Below are 19,069 nucleotides of genomic sequence, written 5' to 3'. Positions count from 1 at the left end.
CGTCTTGGTGTGACGTCACGAACTGGGGGCGGGACTTTCTGAAAATACCCAATTCGCCGCTCATTTTTTTTGCAGATTTTGGACACTTTAAGTCATTTTTATTGGTGTTTTACATTTGACTAAAAATATCATACTGAGTGTTTTGGGTATTTTAGATGCTATAAAACGGTTTTCTGGTGTCAGTTAGGAAACAAAAACTGATGTCGGTTGTCCTTTAAAACCAGCGAATGACTCTGCGTCCTTATTTCCCAAATGAAATATTCATTTGAATATTGTGTTTACAACTATAAGCGTTGGTTAGGGCATATTATTACACACGTGTGTTTTGAGGTGACTTAAATAGCGTTTGCTTAAAAAATGTCAACAACGAAGAACGAGGTACCTTCGAGCTGTTGACGCTAGCACAGCTGCAGTGCAGTTATGCAGACAGTCAAGGTCGACTCTTCCAACACATTCAGCCAAAGCTCATTTTTGGAAATCACCAAAAAGGTTGTCTTCACTGAGCTACACTCCATATTTGTGTTCACGAGATAATATACTGTCGTCTGACCTTTCATGGGCTAACAGAGACAGCCAATGGCATGAGATATGGAGCACAGGTGGTAGACTTCCCTTTGCTGAGGTCTCGACTTCCGAGAAAACTTGTTGGGAGGTCTGCTTTCCACGTCTGCCTTGTTTCTTCGTTCCTTTTGAAATTGGAAAAATGTTGCGGGTGGCAGTGAGTCCATTCAGTGATGCGGACGTGGAGGACACGACTCGAGTGGGAAGTTTTGTTAAATTGTTTGAACTTGGCAGGACCAAACAACTCCCGTCATCTACTAGGGAATGAGGAGTGATTGTACCTGCTGTTTTTTCCCTTGCATTGGATCCACAAATACACGGGGGGGAATGGGCAACTTTTCAAAGAACAAGTCAAAAAAAAGTGCCTTGGAAAAAGTCGATTTGTCCTTGACGGGCAGAACAATTCTGTTCAACTGACGTTATATACGCAACAATTATGTGCCTCATGTTGAGTAGACCAGTACTATTATTCAACCTTTTTTTGAACTAGGGCACATTTTTTACACTGGAAAATTTTTGTGGCACACCACTGACCAAAAATGTAATCAAATGATACTCTTAACAGTATACAGTATTTATTTGTATTATTTTCAATTTAAAGTTTATTATGATTTCACAGGTCCATACAGTCAATGAAAAGAAAAAAAAACCATACAACTCACTTCTACATTCATTAATACTTTGGAGTAGTTCCATCTTAAAATAACCAAAACTAGGTGAGTAATACAAAATATGTAAGGGCTAGTAACAGTGTCTGAAACTCATGACAAAAAGTTAGCGGACACCAGGGCAGACAACCCTGAAAAGTTGTCTGCCCGGCCATAAAGTTGCCTGTGCAGCCATTAAGTTGCCTGGCCCATTTTTGACAACTTGAAACACAATAAGACGACTAATTGCAAAAGCAACAACAACAAAAAAACATTGTTGCGAAGTATAAAGGAATGTTTTAAACTAAGGAAGTGCCTACCACAAATGCTCTCTTGCTTAATTTATGGTAAATATCCCTTGCTGAAGATTTTGCTCCAGTTGTCGTTTGTTGTCATGGTGCACAATGCAATGTTTGCGTTGCGTTGTCTGATCAAAGCCACGTGGACTCCTCTTTCTAAGTGCCTGGCAAAAGTCTCAAGTACACTTTACAGTCACGATATAGCACGAAGCACGAAACAGGCTTCTGATTGGCTGCCGTACCGAGTATGCAAATCGCCAAACGAACGTTTCGTTTGGCAATTTGCATACAGACGGTTTGCTTGTAACTTTTGCTTTATTGAATAAAGCAAACGTTTGATTAGATTTTTTTTTTCCTTGAAGTTGTCGACCACCCGGGCCGAGACATTTTGAAAGTTGTACGCCCGACGTAAAAGTTGTACGCACCGGGCCTCCGGGCAGACGTTATTTCAAACACTGGTAATCCACAAACATATTTTTGTCGCTGCGTATGATCGGAATGATAAAAGCATAATGTGCGCATGCGCAGTGAGCTGTCTGCATTTCCCCTTTTGTTAGCATTTTTTAATAATTTCAAGTAATATAGAGCATACTACAACGTAGTAAGAGGAGCTATTAGCCAAGGTGGACAGGTATGCCGATTGAAGAGTTGGGTGTGTCAATGTCAGCCGTCAGCTCATTGTCGTCTCGGTGAACCATTTTATTTCAAATGACCAGCGAATCGCCGAGTGAGTGATGACGTAGTGAGGCAACGGGCGGAGCCACGTGAGTTCGGAGGCTTTGGGCGTGGCCACAAACGAACGCGGCACACGCCTCGAATCGCGCTTCACAAATTGTTTCACCTGTTTACTGGCACATGACTCGGAGCCTGGCACAGTGGCAACGCGTGGCTGACTGCCTCGTTCCTCCAAAAGGCTTGATGATGCACGTGAGAGGTCGTAGTGATAGTCATTGTGAAGTTTTTAAAAAGGGCAACGGCAAAACTCCAAATTGGGCTCTGCACAACATTCTGACCTGGATGAAGGTCCTTGTGTTCATCTAATCAGGCCCAGGTTTCACACTGACTGAGTATAAATGAATTGAGAAATTATATTGTAATTAAATATACTGTTCAGATGGACATTCAATTTACATTTAAGTCACACCAATCCAAACGTAATTTGTTTAAAGCCGCTCTCTTGACTCTCCTTTTTGAGCCTGCATTTCTTCAAGAAAAAAAAAAGATTTTTTCAAATGAAACGTTTGCTTTATTCAATAAAGCAAACGCTACAAGCAAACTGCTACAAGCCACGTGGACTCCTCTTTCTCAGCGCCTTTCAAAAAGTACACTTTACAGTCACGGTAAATCCGAAGCACGAAACAGGCTTCTGGTTGGCTGCCATGCCGAGTATGCAAACTGCCAAACGAACGTTTGTTTGGCAATTTGCATACTCGGCACGGCAGCCAACCAGAAGCCCGTTTCGTGCTTCAGACTTTTACAAGCATTATAAGGTTGTGCCTTTGAATATCATTTTCCAAAATAGATTGACAGAACCTCAGCCCCAGAAGAAAGCTTTAAAAGAAGTTAACAAAATTTATGACGCTACAAAACGTAAACGTACATTATACTGTGACTGTAAAGTGTACTTAAAGGACAACCGACGTCACTTTTTTGTTTTTTAACCAACATCAGAAAAACGTTTTATAGCATCTAAAGTACCCAAAACACGCAGTATATTTTTATTCAAATGCAAAACACCAATATAAATGACTTAAAGTGTCACAAATCTGCAAAGAATTGAGCTGCGAATTGGGCATTTTCAGAAAGCCCCGCCCCCAGTTCGTGACGTACGCCAAGACGTCTTGCATTGCTGCAGAATCAAAACAATGGCTTCAGATTCGGAAAATATGCTTTCTTGTTACACATCCAGTTATGAATATGATTCAAATAGTTCTGAAGAGGAAAGCATACATGTTTGCAATCGATTAAATAATTTATTCCGTGCCATTTTGAGGAAACATTGGGGGGAAATCTCTCACCCAAAAAAAGAGGCACAAAATACATTGACGTGATGGAAGGACCGCTACAATGCGTCTTTTTTACGGTCAGGGGCGGTCCTTTAGTGACGTCACGTACGGACTCGTAACCAACTCAAGAACAAGATTTCCTGAATATTCAGATATAGCATCACATCTATTCAATACAAAAAAATCAAAACAGTATATCAATCTACTTGGTTGTAAGGGGAGAAATACACATTTCCATGTTTTATGCTCAATTTGAGAAAATATTGAAATATAAAACTATTAAAGACGAATTGCAAATTCGTGTCAATCCCCCCACCACGAAGACCTGTTTCTGGCAATTGGAGCGACACATTTTTGTCATGATCTGGTTGGCGACCAACGGGTGGCGCTGTCGGCCCCGCCTGCACCTGCACACAGGTGTTGGTCGTCCCGAGCCTTGGCGGACTGCCACGTTCGGATTGGCGACCACCGGGTGGCGCTGTCAGCCTGCCTTCTGCCTCGCAGGTGCTGGTCATTACAATCAGTGACACTTAAAAGGACTCCCGGCATGACCATCCGGTGTCGGGTCATTGTTGTATGCTTTGTATGCTATGCATGTGTTTGTTTAACCTTGGCGGACTTTTATACTTGGTTTGATACTTTGTATTTTTTCTGTTCAGATGATTTCGATGTTTTACATTTTGTTCCTGCTGACTTTATTTTAATACCATTTGTCAAACACAACCTCCTGATCCCTCCTGCCTGCTTTTTGGGATCCGCACCCGCCATCACCACCATGCAAACCGTGACAATTTTGACTTCCATTTTATCTATTTTGGCTCAAGAATCCCGGATGATTAAATTCATTCACAGTCAACAATAAATGTAACAGCAAAATGCAAACATCATATGAAACATTTTATTACTATTCATAAAATGCAAAGGGGGCGGAAAGCAACACACATATTCCATTTGTCAGGATTACATTTCAGGATGAAAGCACCATCACTACACTTTAGCATCATACGATTCCAAGACAAGGCGGGCTTTGCCGTCATAGCACCTTTATCTCGATGCCTCCCCCCTCCCCCCTCAAACAGTCAACACACTTCATGGTGCAGGACCGTCGCGTGCGGGGAAATAAAAAGTCGCCGCCATGCCGTAGTTTGAGAGGTTGATGCGGACTCGCGGAGTTTCCCCGGGCCTGAACGGATGTGGAAGTGAGAACTCGCCGAGTGTGCCCAAATGGCACACGTTATTACCCCCCCCCCCACACACACACACACACACAAAGATTGTCCTTACAGTTACAACGACCAAGTTCATGTCACAGAACAAGCGTGAAGATGCGTTTAAAAAGTTCCTGAGGTAATTGCTTTGGCAGGACTGAGCATTTGAGGCCTTGTTTCCAGTTCTACAAGACGGTTGCTTCATACTCATATCAAATGGGTCCACCTCAAAGCCTCAAAAGATACTAACCACAAACTTCAACATCCTGAAACGAACTGCTTTTTTTGTCCCACATAATGTTTGTTTTTGAGATTTAAAAAAATATATATATAAACATTCATGATCAATTTCCTTTATTTTTAGGGGTCAAGTGCCAAACTCAAGGGCACCGGGCCGGATCTGGCCCGCCACATCAATTTATGTGGCCCACAAAATGGTTAAACTGTAGTTCGATAAATTTGATTTCTTTTTCTTTTTAAATATAATAGCATTTCACATTTGTACTGTTAAAGTGGCTTGGTGTATGCAAGGTTCGAAGAACCCCACATATTGGGAACATTTTGGATCGAGTGTTAAATATTTTAATTTAATATTTTGTAATTTTTTTTTAACAAGTAAAATCTGACACACTTCTGACACCCTTTTGAAGGCAAACCAGTACATACCGTACGTAGAAAGTACAGTCGTTTGGTTTCCCAGGGAAAGCTAAATGTCCAATACTTAATGCAATCAATCCATTTCAAACCTTTTTTTTAGTGAAACCATAACTAACCCTAACCTGGAATTCCATTCAACTTCTGAGGCTACCATTTTAATCAGACATCGTACCGCTGACGCGACAATAACGCGCTGTTTTTTTAAACACAGATTACAATGCCTTACAAAAAGTGTCTGGAAGCTGCGATAAAAAGCAGGTTCTCACTTGCACATCCCGAAAAGCAGCCCCAACAATCCCTCTGGCGAGAGAGTGAAACAACAACAACAGGAATTTTTGAACGATGTTGAAGGAGCACCAAAACTGTCTTGTCTGACTAGCATAGCAGTTCTACAAACAGGACAGCAATCTGTAAAACAAAATTAAACTGGAACAGATCAGGGAACTGACACCTATGATGAAAAAAAAGCAACAAAAACAACGGACTAGTTTGGGAGAGGGAGGGTTAACAGCTCAGATATGAGATATACACAACTCAAAGTACTGCAAAGCAGATTGGGCTTTGGGGGGAAATTTCATGATCAACCGAAGCTGCGCTTGAACATTCACTATTTCTTGGGAATGTACACGTCCAACTGTTCAGCATTTGAGCAGTTTTTGCACAATTTGTTGTTTTATAACAAAGAGTTGAATGCCAAATTTGAAATGGGTTCTTGATCTATGATTGGACTAATACAAATGTATCCCAGCACGGTACTTGAGAACGCAGCCTGTTTTCGATGTCATTGTATGATCTGGGAAGAATTGAATCACTCTATATCTCTTAGGTATAGGGGTGTCAAACTCATTTTTTTTGCCATGGGCCACATTTTAGTTACGGTTAGCTCTCAAGGGCCGTTATGAATTTGGGGAAATCATTAGAATGTTTTATCTCCTCCACATATTACATACAGAATGCACAAAAAATTAATGAATAAGTAGTTTTCAAATCTGAAGTCAGGAATAATGACTGTTATTGTCATTTACGTGGGACAATTAGAAATTTTGGTTCAGACTTCAGCAAGCATCATGGAATTTCACAATGTTTGATTTGCTTTTGCGGGCCGAAGAAAATGATGTGGCAGACCATATTTGGCCTCTGGGCCTTGAATTTGACACCCATGCTCTAAGGTGGCAAAGCCAGGTCCTCTGTGACCGCTACGCTGTGCTTTGCTATAACTCTGAAATATCCACCAACAATTAGCACACAAGTTTTAAAGGACAATCGACGTCACTTTTTTGTTTTTTAACCAACATCAGAAAAACGTTTGATAGCATCTAAAGTACCCAAAACACGCAGTATGATATTTTTAGTCAAATGCAAAACACCAATAAAAATGACTTAAAGTGTCCAAAATCTGCAAAAAAAAAAAAAGAGCTGCGAATTGGGCATTTTCAGAAAGTCCCGCCCCCAGTTCGTGACGTCACACCAAGATTCGGAGAATATGCTTTTTTTGTTACACATCCAGTTATGAATATGATTCAAATAGTTCTGAAGAGGAAAGCATACATGTTTGCAATCGATTAAATAATTTATTCCGTGCCATTTTGAGGCAACATTGGGAGGAAATGTCTCACCCAAAAAGAGGCAGAAAATGGCGACCAAGCTCCCTGTGAGGAATTAATCAGCCTGTTTCCACAGGCTGATAAATTCCTTATATGGAGCTTGGTAGCCCTCTTCTGGCTCTTTTTGGAGCAACGTGACGTTTTCAGACCAAACAAGCACAGCAAATTGCATTGACGTGATGGAAGGACTGCTCCAGTGTGTCCTTTTTTTCGGTCAGGGGCATTCCTTCAGTGACGTCACGTACGGACTCGTCACCAACTCGAAAACAAGACTTCCGGAATAATCTGGAATGTTTTTAAAATACGCTCAGTAGAAGTCATTTGAAGCCATTTTACAAATTATGGACACAACTTGTCCGGAGACGTCGGTTGTCCTTTAAAGAAATAAAGGGAGGCATCCCCGACAAGAGTGAACAAATATCGGAGAAAATACAGAAGCAATGCAAAAACAGCAACATTTCTGCACGATGGGATCGTTTTATCATCTCCTGATGATTTTGATAAAGAGTGTACATTCCAAGAAAAAATATAAGTAGTATTCAACGCATGACCATAAAGAAGTCATCCTACCAATGCAGCGGTTGTGCTAACAAGTTGAAATTTCAACCAAAAGCCCAAAATATGAAACATTTTTTTGTGAACGATGTGTCATGAGCATGACAATCCCCAGGTGGGCTTCATCCATAAGACACGTCGCTTTGTTTGCACCGTTCATTGTTCAATTTCATGTTTAAAACAGAAGCACCGTTTTTATTCCTGCAGTTTAAGAAAATGAAAACAAAACAAAAAACAAAACAGAAAAAAAGGAAAACATCCCGTTGTGTTTGCTCCGCCACAGCACCTCGGCATGTTAAGGTCATGTGGTGGCTGAAGACTGAATGTGGGAGTCACAATGCAGCACCGATAATGTTTTTTTCCTAAGATATATTTATATTTAGACATATATAATTACATATTATTAAATATACCTTTGCATGGTCAATTTTGTACAAAACAGTGGCTTTTTTTTGGTCCACTGAATTTTTATCCAAAAGTGTTGGACACCCTAATACAATATTAAATACAAGACATTAAATGGCCAAAAAAGGGGAGTTTACAAATAAGAAAAAAGGGGGAAAGAAATCCCTGTGTACAGTACAATGTGTCGCCTATATATATATATATATATATATATATATATATATATATATATATATATATATATATATATATATATATATATAAAATATATCTTTTTTTTGGGGGGGAGGGGGGGGGTGTTTTTCCACTGGAAGAATAAATACAATCAGGCACGGTCCAAATTTAGCACCATTGTTTTCTGACATCGACTCACATATTATATTGCATTGTACAACATATTTCAGGATTTTTTGAAAGGAAAAAAAAACAGAAATTGGAGGACATAAATATATAAGTCTAACAACTGTACAGTCAAGACAATTCATCATATTCACAGTACAAACACAAAAACAACAAAACAAAAAAGGTGTGAAGTAGTCCAGTAGTAGTTTGTTGTGGCAAAAATATGTTCCCAGTGTGTGTGTGTGTGTGTGTGTGTGTGTGTGTGTGTGTGTGTGTGTGTGTGTGTGTGTGTGTGTGTGTGTGTGTGTGTGTGTGTGTGTGCGTGTGTGCTTCATGCATTTTAGAGTCTTAAAACCTCGGTGTCCATCTGCGGCACCCAGCAGCTCAAATAAATATACAAATTTCAGCTTAAAAAGGTTTTTAAAAAAATCCTGCTTTGAGAAGGTCTCAAAGTAGTGCCACTTGAAAAAACCATGAATAATAAAAATAATAATAATAAACAGAGAAACCTGTTTTTTTCCCTTCCTGTCATTATTATTATTATTGATATTATCTACCTGGATTTAGCTTCACTTAACTCGACAGCAGTGCCAGAAAGAATGAACACATAGCACCATTTTGTAGCAGAATATTGATTCATGTTGAGTGTTGCTTGGGAGAAATGAACTGATTTTGGAGTAAACGTTGTTTTTTTTTTAACTCATTCCTTGCTATTTATTCAGAAATTGATAAGCATGACGTGGAGCGCCATTTTCGAATTTAAGGTTTTGTTTTTTTTCTTGTGGAGTTTGGGGGGTGTTTGTACAGCTGCCCCCCATGTTCAATACAGATAACTCCAGAGCCAAACAAGCATAAAGGTATTTTGTTTTAAGAAAGAAGCAATTAAGGTTCTTACGCTGCATTGAATGTTTATGTAGTCCTAAAACTCAATAAATATTCTGTTGGTCCTGCAATTTGAGTGAAAATGACAAAAACCCTGGCACTGTAGTGGACACATTTTTACACATGTCTGGCAGTGAATGAGTTAATATATGTGCCCTAACAAGTCAGGAACCTCAACTGATATGTACATCAATAGTCGATGTTAATGAGGAGAAAAGACAGAATCGCTTTGATCCAGTTAGGAAATATGAGGTCGGTGAGCTGAAAGCAGCCGGATTATATTCAGTTTGTGGTTACTTTAGAATCAAAGGATGGATGGATGGATCCTAACGGAACAAACCATAATGCTACAAATGCAACTGTATGTTGTTATCCAGTGTGAACGTAATCAAAACATGACTTTCCTCATCTTGTGATATAGTTCAGATAGCAGGGGAAAAAAAAAAAAAAAAAAAAAACAAAGAAAAAAAAAAAGACACGCTTGTGACACCTGAGCAGATATCAATGAACAGGTCAAACAGGAAGTGTCTCGTCCAAAAGAGGAAGTTGTGTGCTTGTTGCATGAATTCATTTCTCCTTGCTTTCTAAAATGAAGAGTGAGATCGAAAGAAGAATTTTGAATTCTGCTTGTGATGATCGCTGCAGGGTTTTGTGTTTGTTAAATGTGTGTGTGTGAGTGTGTCAGTACAGAAGCCAGTCTTGGAGGCGATCCGGTAGTCTAGACTTATTAAAGCACCAGTGAGCGAGGAGCAGAGTGCCTTGGGTCCACAGCTGGATATTTGCATAGTTTCTTTTTTTTAAATGATGAGGTAGTTTTCAGCAATTACCTGAAAGGCCAAACAAAACAAAACATGTGCTTGGTCATCTTACTGACCCATTAAAAAAAGAGAGTATTGCCCCTTTTCCAACGCAAGGTTCCACTTGAAGCTTACGTATTATTATTATTATTATTATTATTATTATTATTATTATTATTTCAAGTACCCAGGGAATTTGTTGTTGCGCACTAGTATATGACAAGAACATTTGCCTTTCCATCCACTAGATGGCAGTAGGTGCATCCAACCATTTTTGAGTAAATCAGGAGGTGAGGACGATTTCAGGATATAGCCAGCGAAAATCCTTGTAGAATTGCTATTATGAATGTATGAGAAACAAAAGCCAAAAATCAAAAACACAAACTAATTCCTGAGACCCACATAGCTTTTCAATGAAAACTAATTTTAAAATATTTAAACCAGTTCAAAAACATGCATGACCAGATGATTGAACACTTCAAATTGTGAGTGTGAGCATGTATGCTTGTTCCTCCGTATGTGCCTTGCGATTGGCTGGCAACCTGTTCAGGGTGTCCCTCGCCTACTTCCAAAAAACAGAGGATCGGCTCCAACACCCCCACCTCCTCCCCGCACAACCCTTGTGAGTATAAGTGGATTGGAAAATTGGAAAATGGCTGGATGGATTTCTAACAACAACAAAAACGTTTTCAGTCGTTGCCATTCCTGAATTTATTCGGCAATTGAAAAGTGTAACGTGGAGCGCCTTTCCCGAATTTGTTCGGGTTTTGTTTTTTCTTGCTTGTGGTGCCAATAAAGCGCTGGTCAGACCTCTGGCAATGTTTTTCCCTTCCACAAGGGGGCAACATATGCCTTTTGTCCATTTTAGCACTTTGTTATAGCTTCCGCTGTTCTTAAAGCGCCGTATGAATCAATATGGATTGAATTTTATCCAACCGCCCCCACTTCAAGCTCTGATGCCATCAGATTCATAACTTCGGAATTAACTCTTCTTTTCTGATGAAAGAAGAGAACAAGGTTTCTAACGCTGTACTGAATGAATTATGTAGTCCTAAAACTCGATATTATGTGGGTCCTGCAATTTGAATGAAAATGACAAAAATCCAGGCACTGGAAGGGACACATTTTTGTACACTGTCTGGCAGTGAATGAGTTAATCAGTGCTGAATTGCATGTTTGCGGGGGTCCAGCAGAGTAGAAAAATGAACGAATGGATGATATTGACCGAAACCCAGACTTGCAGAGGAAAAGGGGCAAACTCCACAACATACTGAAAAATGACCGTCATTCTAATAAAGTAGCATGAACTTACCTTGTTCATTTTGAACAAAGAACTCCCTATAATTTCCGCTCTCTGTCTCTATCTGGCCACAGAATACCCCCCCCCCCCCCCTCCCAAGTCCCCCAACCCCAAAACCTATCTCGGTCGGGAGCCAGGGAGCGAGGTGGTGGTGAAGGTGCCATGTGTGCCCTGAGCCCTCCGCATGGCCCCACCACCACCGGAGCTGGCGGCGGGAGGCAGCGGTGTCAAGCGGGGGGAGTAATGCACCGCGAATGGGCGAGACGCGGAGGACGACAAACAGGAAGAAGGGGTGGCGGAGAGAACGACACAGGAGGAGGGGACGCCGAGGGTGTGCGCCCTCGGGTGATGAAGCGAGGCGTGCGGGAGACGGGACGAGTGGGGCGGAGGCGGGGTGTTGGCGGGCGTGGGCGCCGACGACGGAGGGGGCAGAGAGAGCGTGGGAGGGGAGGGGCTGTGCAGCACTGACTGGGTGCGACTATGCTGGGCCTGCGACGGGGAGGCAGGGAGGGGCGAGGGCGCGCAAGCGGTTTGGGGGGAGGACAGACTGAGCAGAGAGCCGAGGCCTCCCGAGGTGGGCAGCGACACCCCAAACTGATGGGGGGACACTGAGGGAACCACGTGATGAAAGGAACCTGCAAATCATACAGAAAAAAATGGAGGAAGTCGAGGGGGCGAGATAGCAGGGAAGCAGATACAAGAAGAAAAGGAGGGGGGTAGGAGGGTCGGGGGGGACAGAAGCGAGGGCTGAGCGAGGTAGTGCCAAGCCAGTCTCCAGATAGGCGCACACAGAGCAAATCAGAGTCAGACCACTGTTTCTTCCTTTCAAAAGAACAACTGGATTTGCTTTAAAGGGGGAGGGGACATGTTATGCTCTGAACATTGATGGTTTTGGGTTGTCATCAAGACTGAGGGACAAGCTTTGGATCTGGCCAGGGTTTTGTTTTTTTTGTTTGTTTTTTTTTTTTTTTTGGGGGGGGGAGGGTTGAGGCAAAGTGGAAAAAAATCCACATTAAAATTATTCAAAGATTTTAATCTGCGAGAATGAATGGCTAAAAACACAAAAAATATTTGGGCAAAAAAGTGAATTCCCCAGAATTATTTTATGATATACAGTGAATATTCCCACCTACAAACACTTGTTGAACGGATTATCCCACGCCGGGAATAAAAACCCATGCATGAAAATGTTGACTATGTTAATCCATTAGATCGCAATTGATGTGAGCGGAAGTTTGGGGAGACGTTAACTCGGGAGCAGACGGAAACCGGCAGTAGCTTCACTCATTCACTGCCATTCCCGAATTTATTTGCTAATTGAAAAGCATGATGTGGCGCACCATTCCCGAATTTGTTCGGATTTTGTTTTTTCTTGTGGGGAGGTTGCGTTTGAAGATGGCAATATTTTTTCCTCCCACGAGGGGCAGCATTTACCTTTTGTACAGCTGCCCCCACTTTCAATGCAGTTAACTCTACAACCAAGTCAGCTCGAAATAAACTTTTTTTCTGATGAAAGAAGAGAGTCGAAGGTTTCTGACGGTGCTTTGAATGTTTATGTAGTCCTAAAACTCAATATTCTGTGGGTCTAGCAATTTGAGTGAAAACGACAAAAACCCTGGCACTGGAGTGGACACATAGTATTTGCGCATTGCCTGGCAGTGAACGAGTTACATTTAGGCAGCGCCTACTCAACTCAACGGAAGACATGACAGAACCCCGTGTTCACTTAGCCATTTTCTATCGTCCGATTTGAAAAGATGTGGAAGTGATTCCTTATCGACATACTTTTTTTCTTTACTGGAATCGAGAAAGATTTTATGACTTTATGATATGCTGGCAAACATTCTCATACAATCCAATCTCAATCCAAAATCGTACAGTCGTTTACTTTATTGATGCGATTACATTATACTGTGTTGACCATGTTTAGTTCATTTTTCTGGCTATCCTTGTTGTTTTGTAGTTTGAGCTAATTAGTTATATAAAGTTCTTGCATGTTATTGCTTGTGCTGTTATACCTTCATTTTGTCAACATACTTGCAGGTACATACAAGACATTTACCTGAGTCATTTCCCCCTTAAGGAAATTCTGTTATAAAGACAGATTGGCCACCGCAAAAAATATTCACTGTATACCATAGGCCGAGCAGAGCCAAGGCATTTTATATTTGGATGCAAAGTAACTCTTAAAATCGAGGTTCAAAATCCATTTATAACATGTCTTCCTTCAAATCCGTCATCGGATTTTAGCATGCAAGTGAAATGACTCTGATAAAAAATAACATTAAAAAAAACATACACCCGCAGAAAATCACCAAAGAGCCAACCTAAAACCTTTTAGTCCAAGGGTGTCAAACTCATTTTGTGCTGCGTGCCACATTGTAGTTACGGTTTCCTCTCAAGTGCCGTTATAAATTTAGGGAAACCATTAGAATGTTTCATCTCCTCCACACATTACATATAGAGCACACAACAAATTCATGAATATTATGACTGTTATTGTGGTTTACATGGGACAATTTGAAATTTTGGTTCAGACTTTAGGAAGCGTCACGGATCTTGACATGCTTGATTTGCTTTCGCAGCCCGAATAAAATGATGTGTCAGGCCAGATTTGGCCGCGGGCCTTGACTTTGACACCTTTATTTTAGTCAGCTCACATTGCCTGTAATTTATTTTGTTTCCATGCAGCATTTACCAAGCGTGTTTGCAACTGCAGCCAAAGCAGCCGGTCATAGCATCGCAGCAACATCTCAAACCTCCACTTACCTCACAGTTAGTGATCATGTTCTGTTTCCTTCATTCGGAAGGCTAACGCTATCCCTCACTTGGATTCTTTAATCCCACTGACACTGGGGACGAATAAAAGCCCCCAAAAACAAAAGCATATTTACTCACCTCCCGCTGTTCCGCCTGCAAGCCCGGCGCTAGAGAAGCTGCCCAGGCCAGCGTGTCCGTTGACCAGTCGCGTGTTGGCACCGGAGCTTCCTGTCTGGGCCCCGAACAACGACTGTAAGACCGAGGTCCCTCCAAGTGGGAACTGAGAGCCCAGGTACTGACCCACTGAGGATCCCGTTGAAACAGTTACAGGGCTTCCACCGACTTTGCCGCTCAGAATGCCGCCGCCGCCGCTACTGGCGGCAGCGGCGGCTATGAAGATGTTCTGACTGGAATGGCCGCTATTTGTCTTCAGCTCCCAATCCCGAGGGGGCTTTTGCTTCTGTAAAATCTGACGGGGGTCAGAACCGCTGCCAGCCTGACCCCCTCCGCTACCAGTGCTTCGGTTGCCAGGATCTTGGTTCAGGAAAGGATTGTGATTGCTATAGCTGGATAAGTCGCCGTCGTTTCCCTTCCTGGGCTGTTGATGATGTTTGTAATCAGCTTCCGAGTTTGACCCCCCCATACCGAACGGAGAGCCCCCTTGTCTGAGGTCAGAGTTGGGTTGCTTGGGGTCAGAAATGGGTGAAAATGTGGACTTCCATTTGCTTGTAGATAAGGATGAGGAAGAGGAGGCATCGCTGCCTGTGCTGTTACCGCTGCTGCTGCCGCCGCCTAACTTCCTGCCTGGTAAACACAACAGGAATTGGGAAGTGGAGACTTTTAATGTGTATTATTTTGGGGTACTCTGACAAAAGTGACCAACAAGCATGTTATGAAAACATGCTGCAAATGTTTTAAATGGTGACAACGTGAAGCGCTGTAAATTACCTCTTTCACTTTCACTGAGTCTACTGGATCCGTCTCTGCTCTCCAGGGATATCGTAGCAATTTTCCTTTCAAGCCTACAACGTAAACATGTGAAGAAAAAATTCACAGAAATGTAGCTGTGTGATGAAGGAGTCACCAAGGAATCACTACATTTGAGGAAAGCTTTGATCCCAAAAAGATGACACAGTAATCAAAAATATTTTTTTTTAATCAATCATTTGTAAAATACTTGGTTGGCCCCTTCAAAGGGGTTTATAACCAATGCAGTTGATCTTTCTCAATTGTATGAATGCATTTTGTGGCATTATTTATTCAATTTAATTTTCACATGAGCTTCAATTCTTAAATAATCAGAATCAGAAAGCCTTTATTCGTCCCACAATGGTGAAATTTGCACAGAAATGGGCTCCAAATATGCTTTTTATATATATATATATATATATATATATATATATATATATATATATATATATATATATATATATATATATATATATATATACACACACACAGTAAAGTCTCGTTATATCGATATTCATAGGAGTCCGAAAAAATATCGATATAACCGGGACTATCGATATATCCGATCCTGCGCCGAACTGCATTAAACAAAAGCCGCCAAAAGAGGGCAGCCAAGCGCCATATAAGAAACGGAGCTGGCCATTAGCTCCCTTTTTTTTGGGTGAGAGATGTTCCCCCAATGTTGCCTCAAAATGGCACATATAATTCTTTACTGATTGTAAACATGTATGCTTTAATCTTCAGAACTACAGTGTATTTGAAACATATTCATAACTGGATGTGTAACAAGAAAGCATATTATCCGAATCTGAAGCCATTGTTTGGATTCACAAGCAATGCAAGACGTCTTGGCGTGAAGTCATTTTTATTTGCATTTGAATAAAAAGTGACATCGGCTGTCCTTTAATACACAGTATGGAATGTTAATAATTTTCAAAATCATCGCGCTTCAGCAGACAAAACAAGAAACATTGTTGCAAAAAACGATTGCATTCATATACAGTACAGTGGGCATGTACATAACACAACAGGGAAACTGCAACGCTTACATCTTACTGTATTATGTATACAATTTAAAAAAGTCATCAATCTTCTTCTGCTTCCCATTTTTACCTTTTAACACAAACACTTCAATCTCGTCTGCTACACACGAGCTAGCGTCTGAAAATGAAAATGGCTCTGCTACACGGGTGCTGGGCACGTAACCAAGTCACCTGACCAAGTCGACCAATGGCGCGACTGATGGCGTGACACGTGACAAAGTCACACGGCCAAGTCGACCAATAGCGCGACCGATGGCGGCTCATGTGACCAAGTTGACCAATGGCGCGACCGATGGCGGCTCACGTAACAAGACACGTGACCAAGTTGACCAATGGCGCGACGGATATATCGATATAAACAACAAAAATGGCCGGCGGGGGATGAAAAGGAGCACCGTAATAACCGGATTATCGTAATAACCGGGTATCGTACTAAACGGTACTATTTATACATAAAAAGACTAGAAATGTGCAAGGGAAATGAAAATAGTATCGTAATAAGCGGTACTATCGATATAACCGATATCGATATAACGAGACTTTACTGTATATATAGTCCTTTCATCACTTTGCTGCTGTGAAATGTAAATTTCTCCACTGTGAGACTAATAAAGGCAAATCCAATCCAATCCAATCCAATACACACACACACAGTAAAGTCTCGTTATATCGATATCGGATATATCGATAGTCCCGGTTATATCGATACTATTTCTATGCACGCACTGAGAAAATTACATGCAAACAGGGTCGGATATATCGATAGTCCCGGTTATATCGATATTTTTTCGGACTCCCTTGAATATCGATATAACGAGACTTTACTGTATATATATATATATATACAGCAAAGTGCAAATTTCCCCATTGCGGGACGAATAAAGGTATTCTGATTCTGATATATATATCCACAAGTCTGTATTAAAAATTATTTTGAAAAATATACTGTATTTCCGGTGTGTAAGGTGCACCGGCGAACACTTAATGAATGGTGTATTTACAACGTTTTCCATAAATAAGGCGCACCGGACTTAAGGCGCCCCTTCAATGAATGAGATGTTTAAAAACATTCTCCGTACACTACATTATACGCCGCTCCAGTAGAAGCTGAGGTAATGTTTTGTAGAACCCATCATGGACCCCAAACAATTTTTTCTACGGGGGAAATGGAGTCGCATAGTAGCTGCAAGGACCTGTCGTGGCTCAATATTACTTCACATATAAGGCACACTGCCAACTTTTGAAGAAAATGAAGGCTTTTGGGTGTGCCTTATACTCCTCAAAATATGGTACTTGGTCCCTGAAAAGGTGCAATGGAAATAAAATGTATAACTATCTTTTGGGTTTGTCACCAACGTAATTGATCTTTCCCAATAGCATTTTGTGGCATTATTTATGTCATCTAGTTTTGACATGAGCCCAAATTGTTAAAAAAATGGGCTCTGAATACACGCACGCACGCACACGTTAGTTTTTAATAGTATTTTGAAAAATACATTTGCCTCATTTGACTTAATGACCACGATTGGAAAAAACACACATTCAACAAAAAAACAGCACGTCGTAGGAATGACTGGCTTGAAGAAACTTACCGTAAACTGGTGTTTTCAGCCGGGTATCCCGAGTCCTCGTCATCAGTGCTGTGTGCGGAAGAGTAACGACCAGTGCCGTTGACCTCCAGAGGGTGCTCCCTCTTCAGAACAGGAGGCTGGTCGAGTGTTGACGTGCCAGGGCTGCTGCGGCTTGATTGCTCCGGTGAGGAGATGGCGGCGATTTCTAGGGGCTGGTTAATGTTGTTCACCTGTTGATGACAGTCACGGTCTTACACTTCAAGCTACATGGCAAATGTTCATGGGGCTGGGGGGCACCAACCATGGAATTGATGTTGAGCGGGGAGCCGGAGGAGTGGTTGTTAGCACTGACACCAGGAAAGGTCCTCCTCTTTGGCGAGCTGCTGGTTGTGACAGCCGCCGTGGAGCCGCGCTTCCGTCTCCCGCGTCTGCGTCCTTCTTGGGGAACGAGGCCGTGCGTGGGGGGTGACTGGTGGCTGCGGTTTCCGTGGTTACTGTGGTATCCCTGCTTGGTGGAGCTGCCGGTGTGGTGGTGGAGGCGTAATCCGCCACTGCCCGATGACGAAGAAGAGGAGGAGGAAGAGGAGGAGAAAAAGATTCTCCTCCGCAGTTCATTGTCCTGGAGCTCGGTGTCGGACTCGGCCTCTTGCCGTTCCTGACCGTCTTCGGAAAGAACCCTTGCCGGTCCGTCTGCATAATGGAGAACCCCTCCAGTGCTGAGTGGGGGGCTCTGGATAGGACCTCCTCTGCTTGTGGGTCTCGCCAGGGGTGTGTTTATGTGTGGAGGCGATGAAGAAGCACCATTTTGTTCCTCTGAGTGGGGACACCCATTCATGAGCCCTGAGCTAGATGAATATCCTACGGTGAAGAACAAAGATAATGAATCCCAATTACGGTGTAGGTGCTTCATGTGAAGGAGTAATTTGGTACTATTTTAAAGAACACGAAAAGGCACTTGGAACGTATTCCCAGCCTCTTTCCACATGTGACAGTTTTACTAAAATTGAAATGCCGTATTTCTCAGTGTATAAGGCGCACCCCAAATGAATGGTGTATTTTCAAACTTGTTCCATATGTAAGGCGCACCTTCAATGAATGAAAAAAGGTTTCCAAATTCGTATAATACCATATGAATATATCAATGTTTTCCAAATATAAGGCACACCACATAAGGCGCTACAGTCGAGGCTGGCGTTATGCAATACTTCTTTCTTCTACAGGGGGAGAAATGGAGTTGTGGCTGCTGACAGTAGTTGCGAGGCCTGTTGTAACTCAATAGTATTTCACATATAAGGTTCACTGGCGTATAAAGCGCAGGGTCATCTTTGGAAGAAAATTAAGGCTTTTGGGTGCGCCTTATACCCCAGAAAATAGGGTAATTGAAATTTCTCCTCCACAGAATTTGACACACATTAGGGCAAGAAAAACACATTTTGATTTTGTTGCAAATTAAGTCTTTCTAT

General features: G+C 41.8%; 1 protein-coding gene across 8 annotated transcripts in view; it reads right to left on the bottom strand.

The window, feature by feature from the left end:
- Positions 1–8,277: 8,277 nt before the first annotated feature.
- The window catches only part of dot1l (DOT1 like histone lysine methyltransferase), a 28,450-nt gene continuing 17,658 nt past the window's right edge, over positions 8,278–19,069 (bottom strand). For 5 of the 8 annotated variants that reach the window (XM_089000115.1, XM_089000117.1, XM_089000116.1 and 2 more), the window contains 6 exons: positions 17,908–18,464; positions 17,628–17,836; positions 14,972–15,045; positions 14,162–14,827; positions 11,276–11,898; positions 8,278–9,993 (listed from right to left, as the gene is read on the bottom strand). In XM_089000115.1, the coding sequence (XP_088856241.1) occupies positions 11,381–11,898; positions 14,162–14,827; positions 14,972–15,045; positions 17,628–17,836; positions 17,908–18,464 (2,024 nt within the window). In that variant the 3' untranslated portion in view covers positions 8,278–9,993; positions 11,276–11,380. Of the gene's footprint in view, positions 9,994–11,275; positions 11,899–14,161; positions 14,828–14,971; positions 15,046–17,627; positions 17,837–17,907; positions 18,465–19,069 lie in introns of those variants that run through there. The other 3 variants (XM_089000121.1, XM_089000122.1, XM_089000120.1) reach the window with 3 other exon arrangements.

This window comes from Hippocampus bargibanti, linkage group LG07, assembly GCF_051943395.1.
Source record: "Hippocampus bargibanti isolate YZ-2025 linkage group LG07, ASM5194339v1, whole genome shotgun sequence".
Classification (NCBI taxonomy): Eukaryota; Metazoa; Chordata; class Actinopteri; order Syngnathiformes; family Syngnathidae; genus Hippocampus; species Hippocampus bargibanti.
Note: the sequence above shows the minus strand (reverse complement) of the source record. Positions and strands in the feature narration are given on the sequence as shown.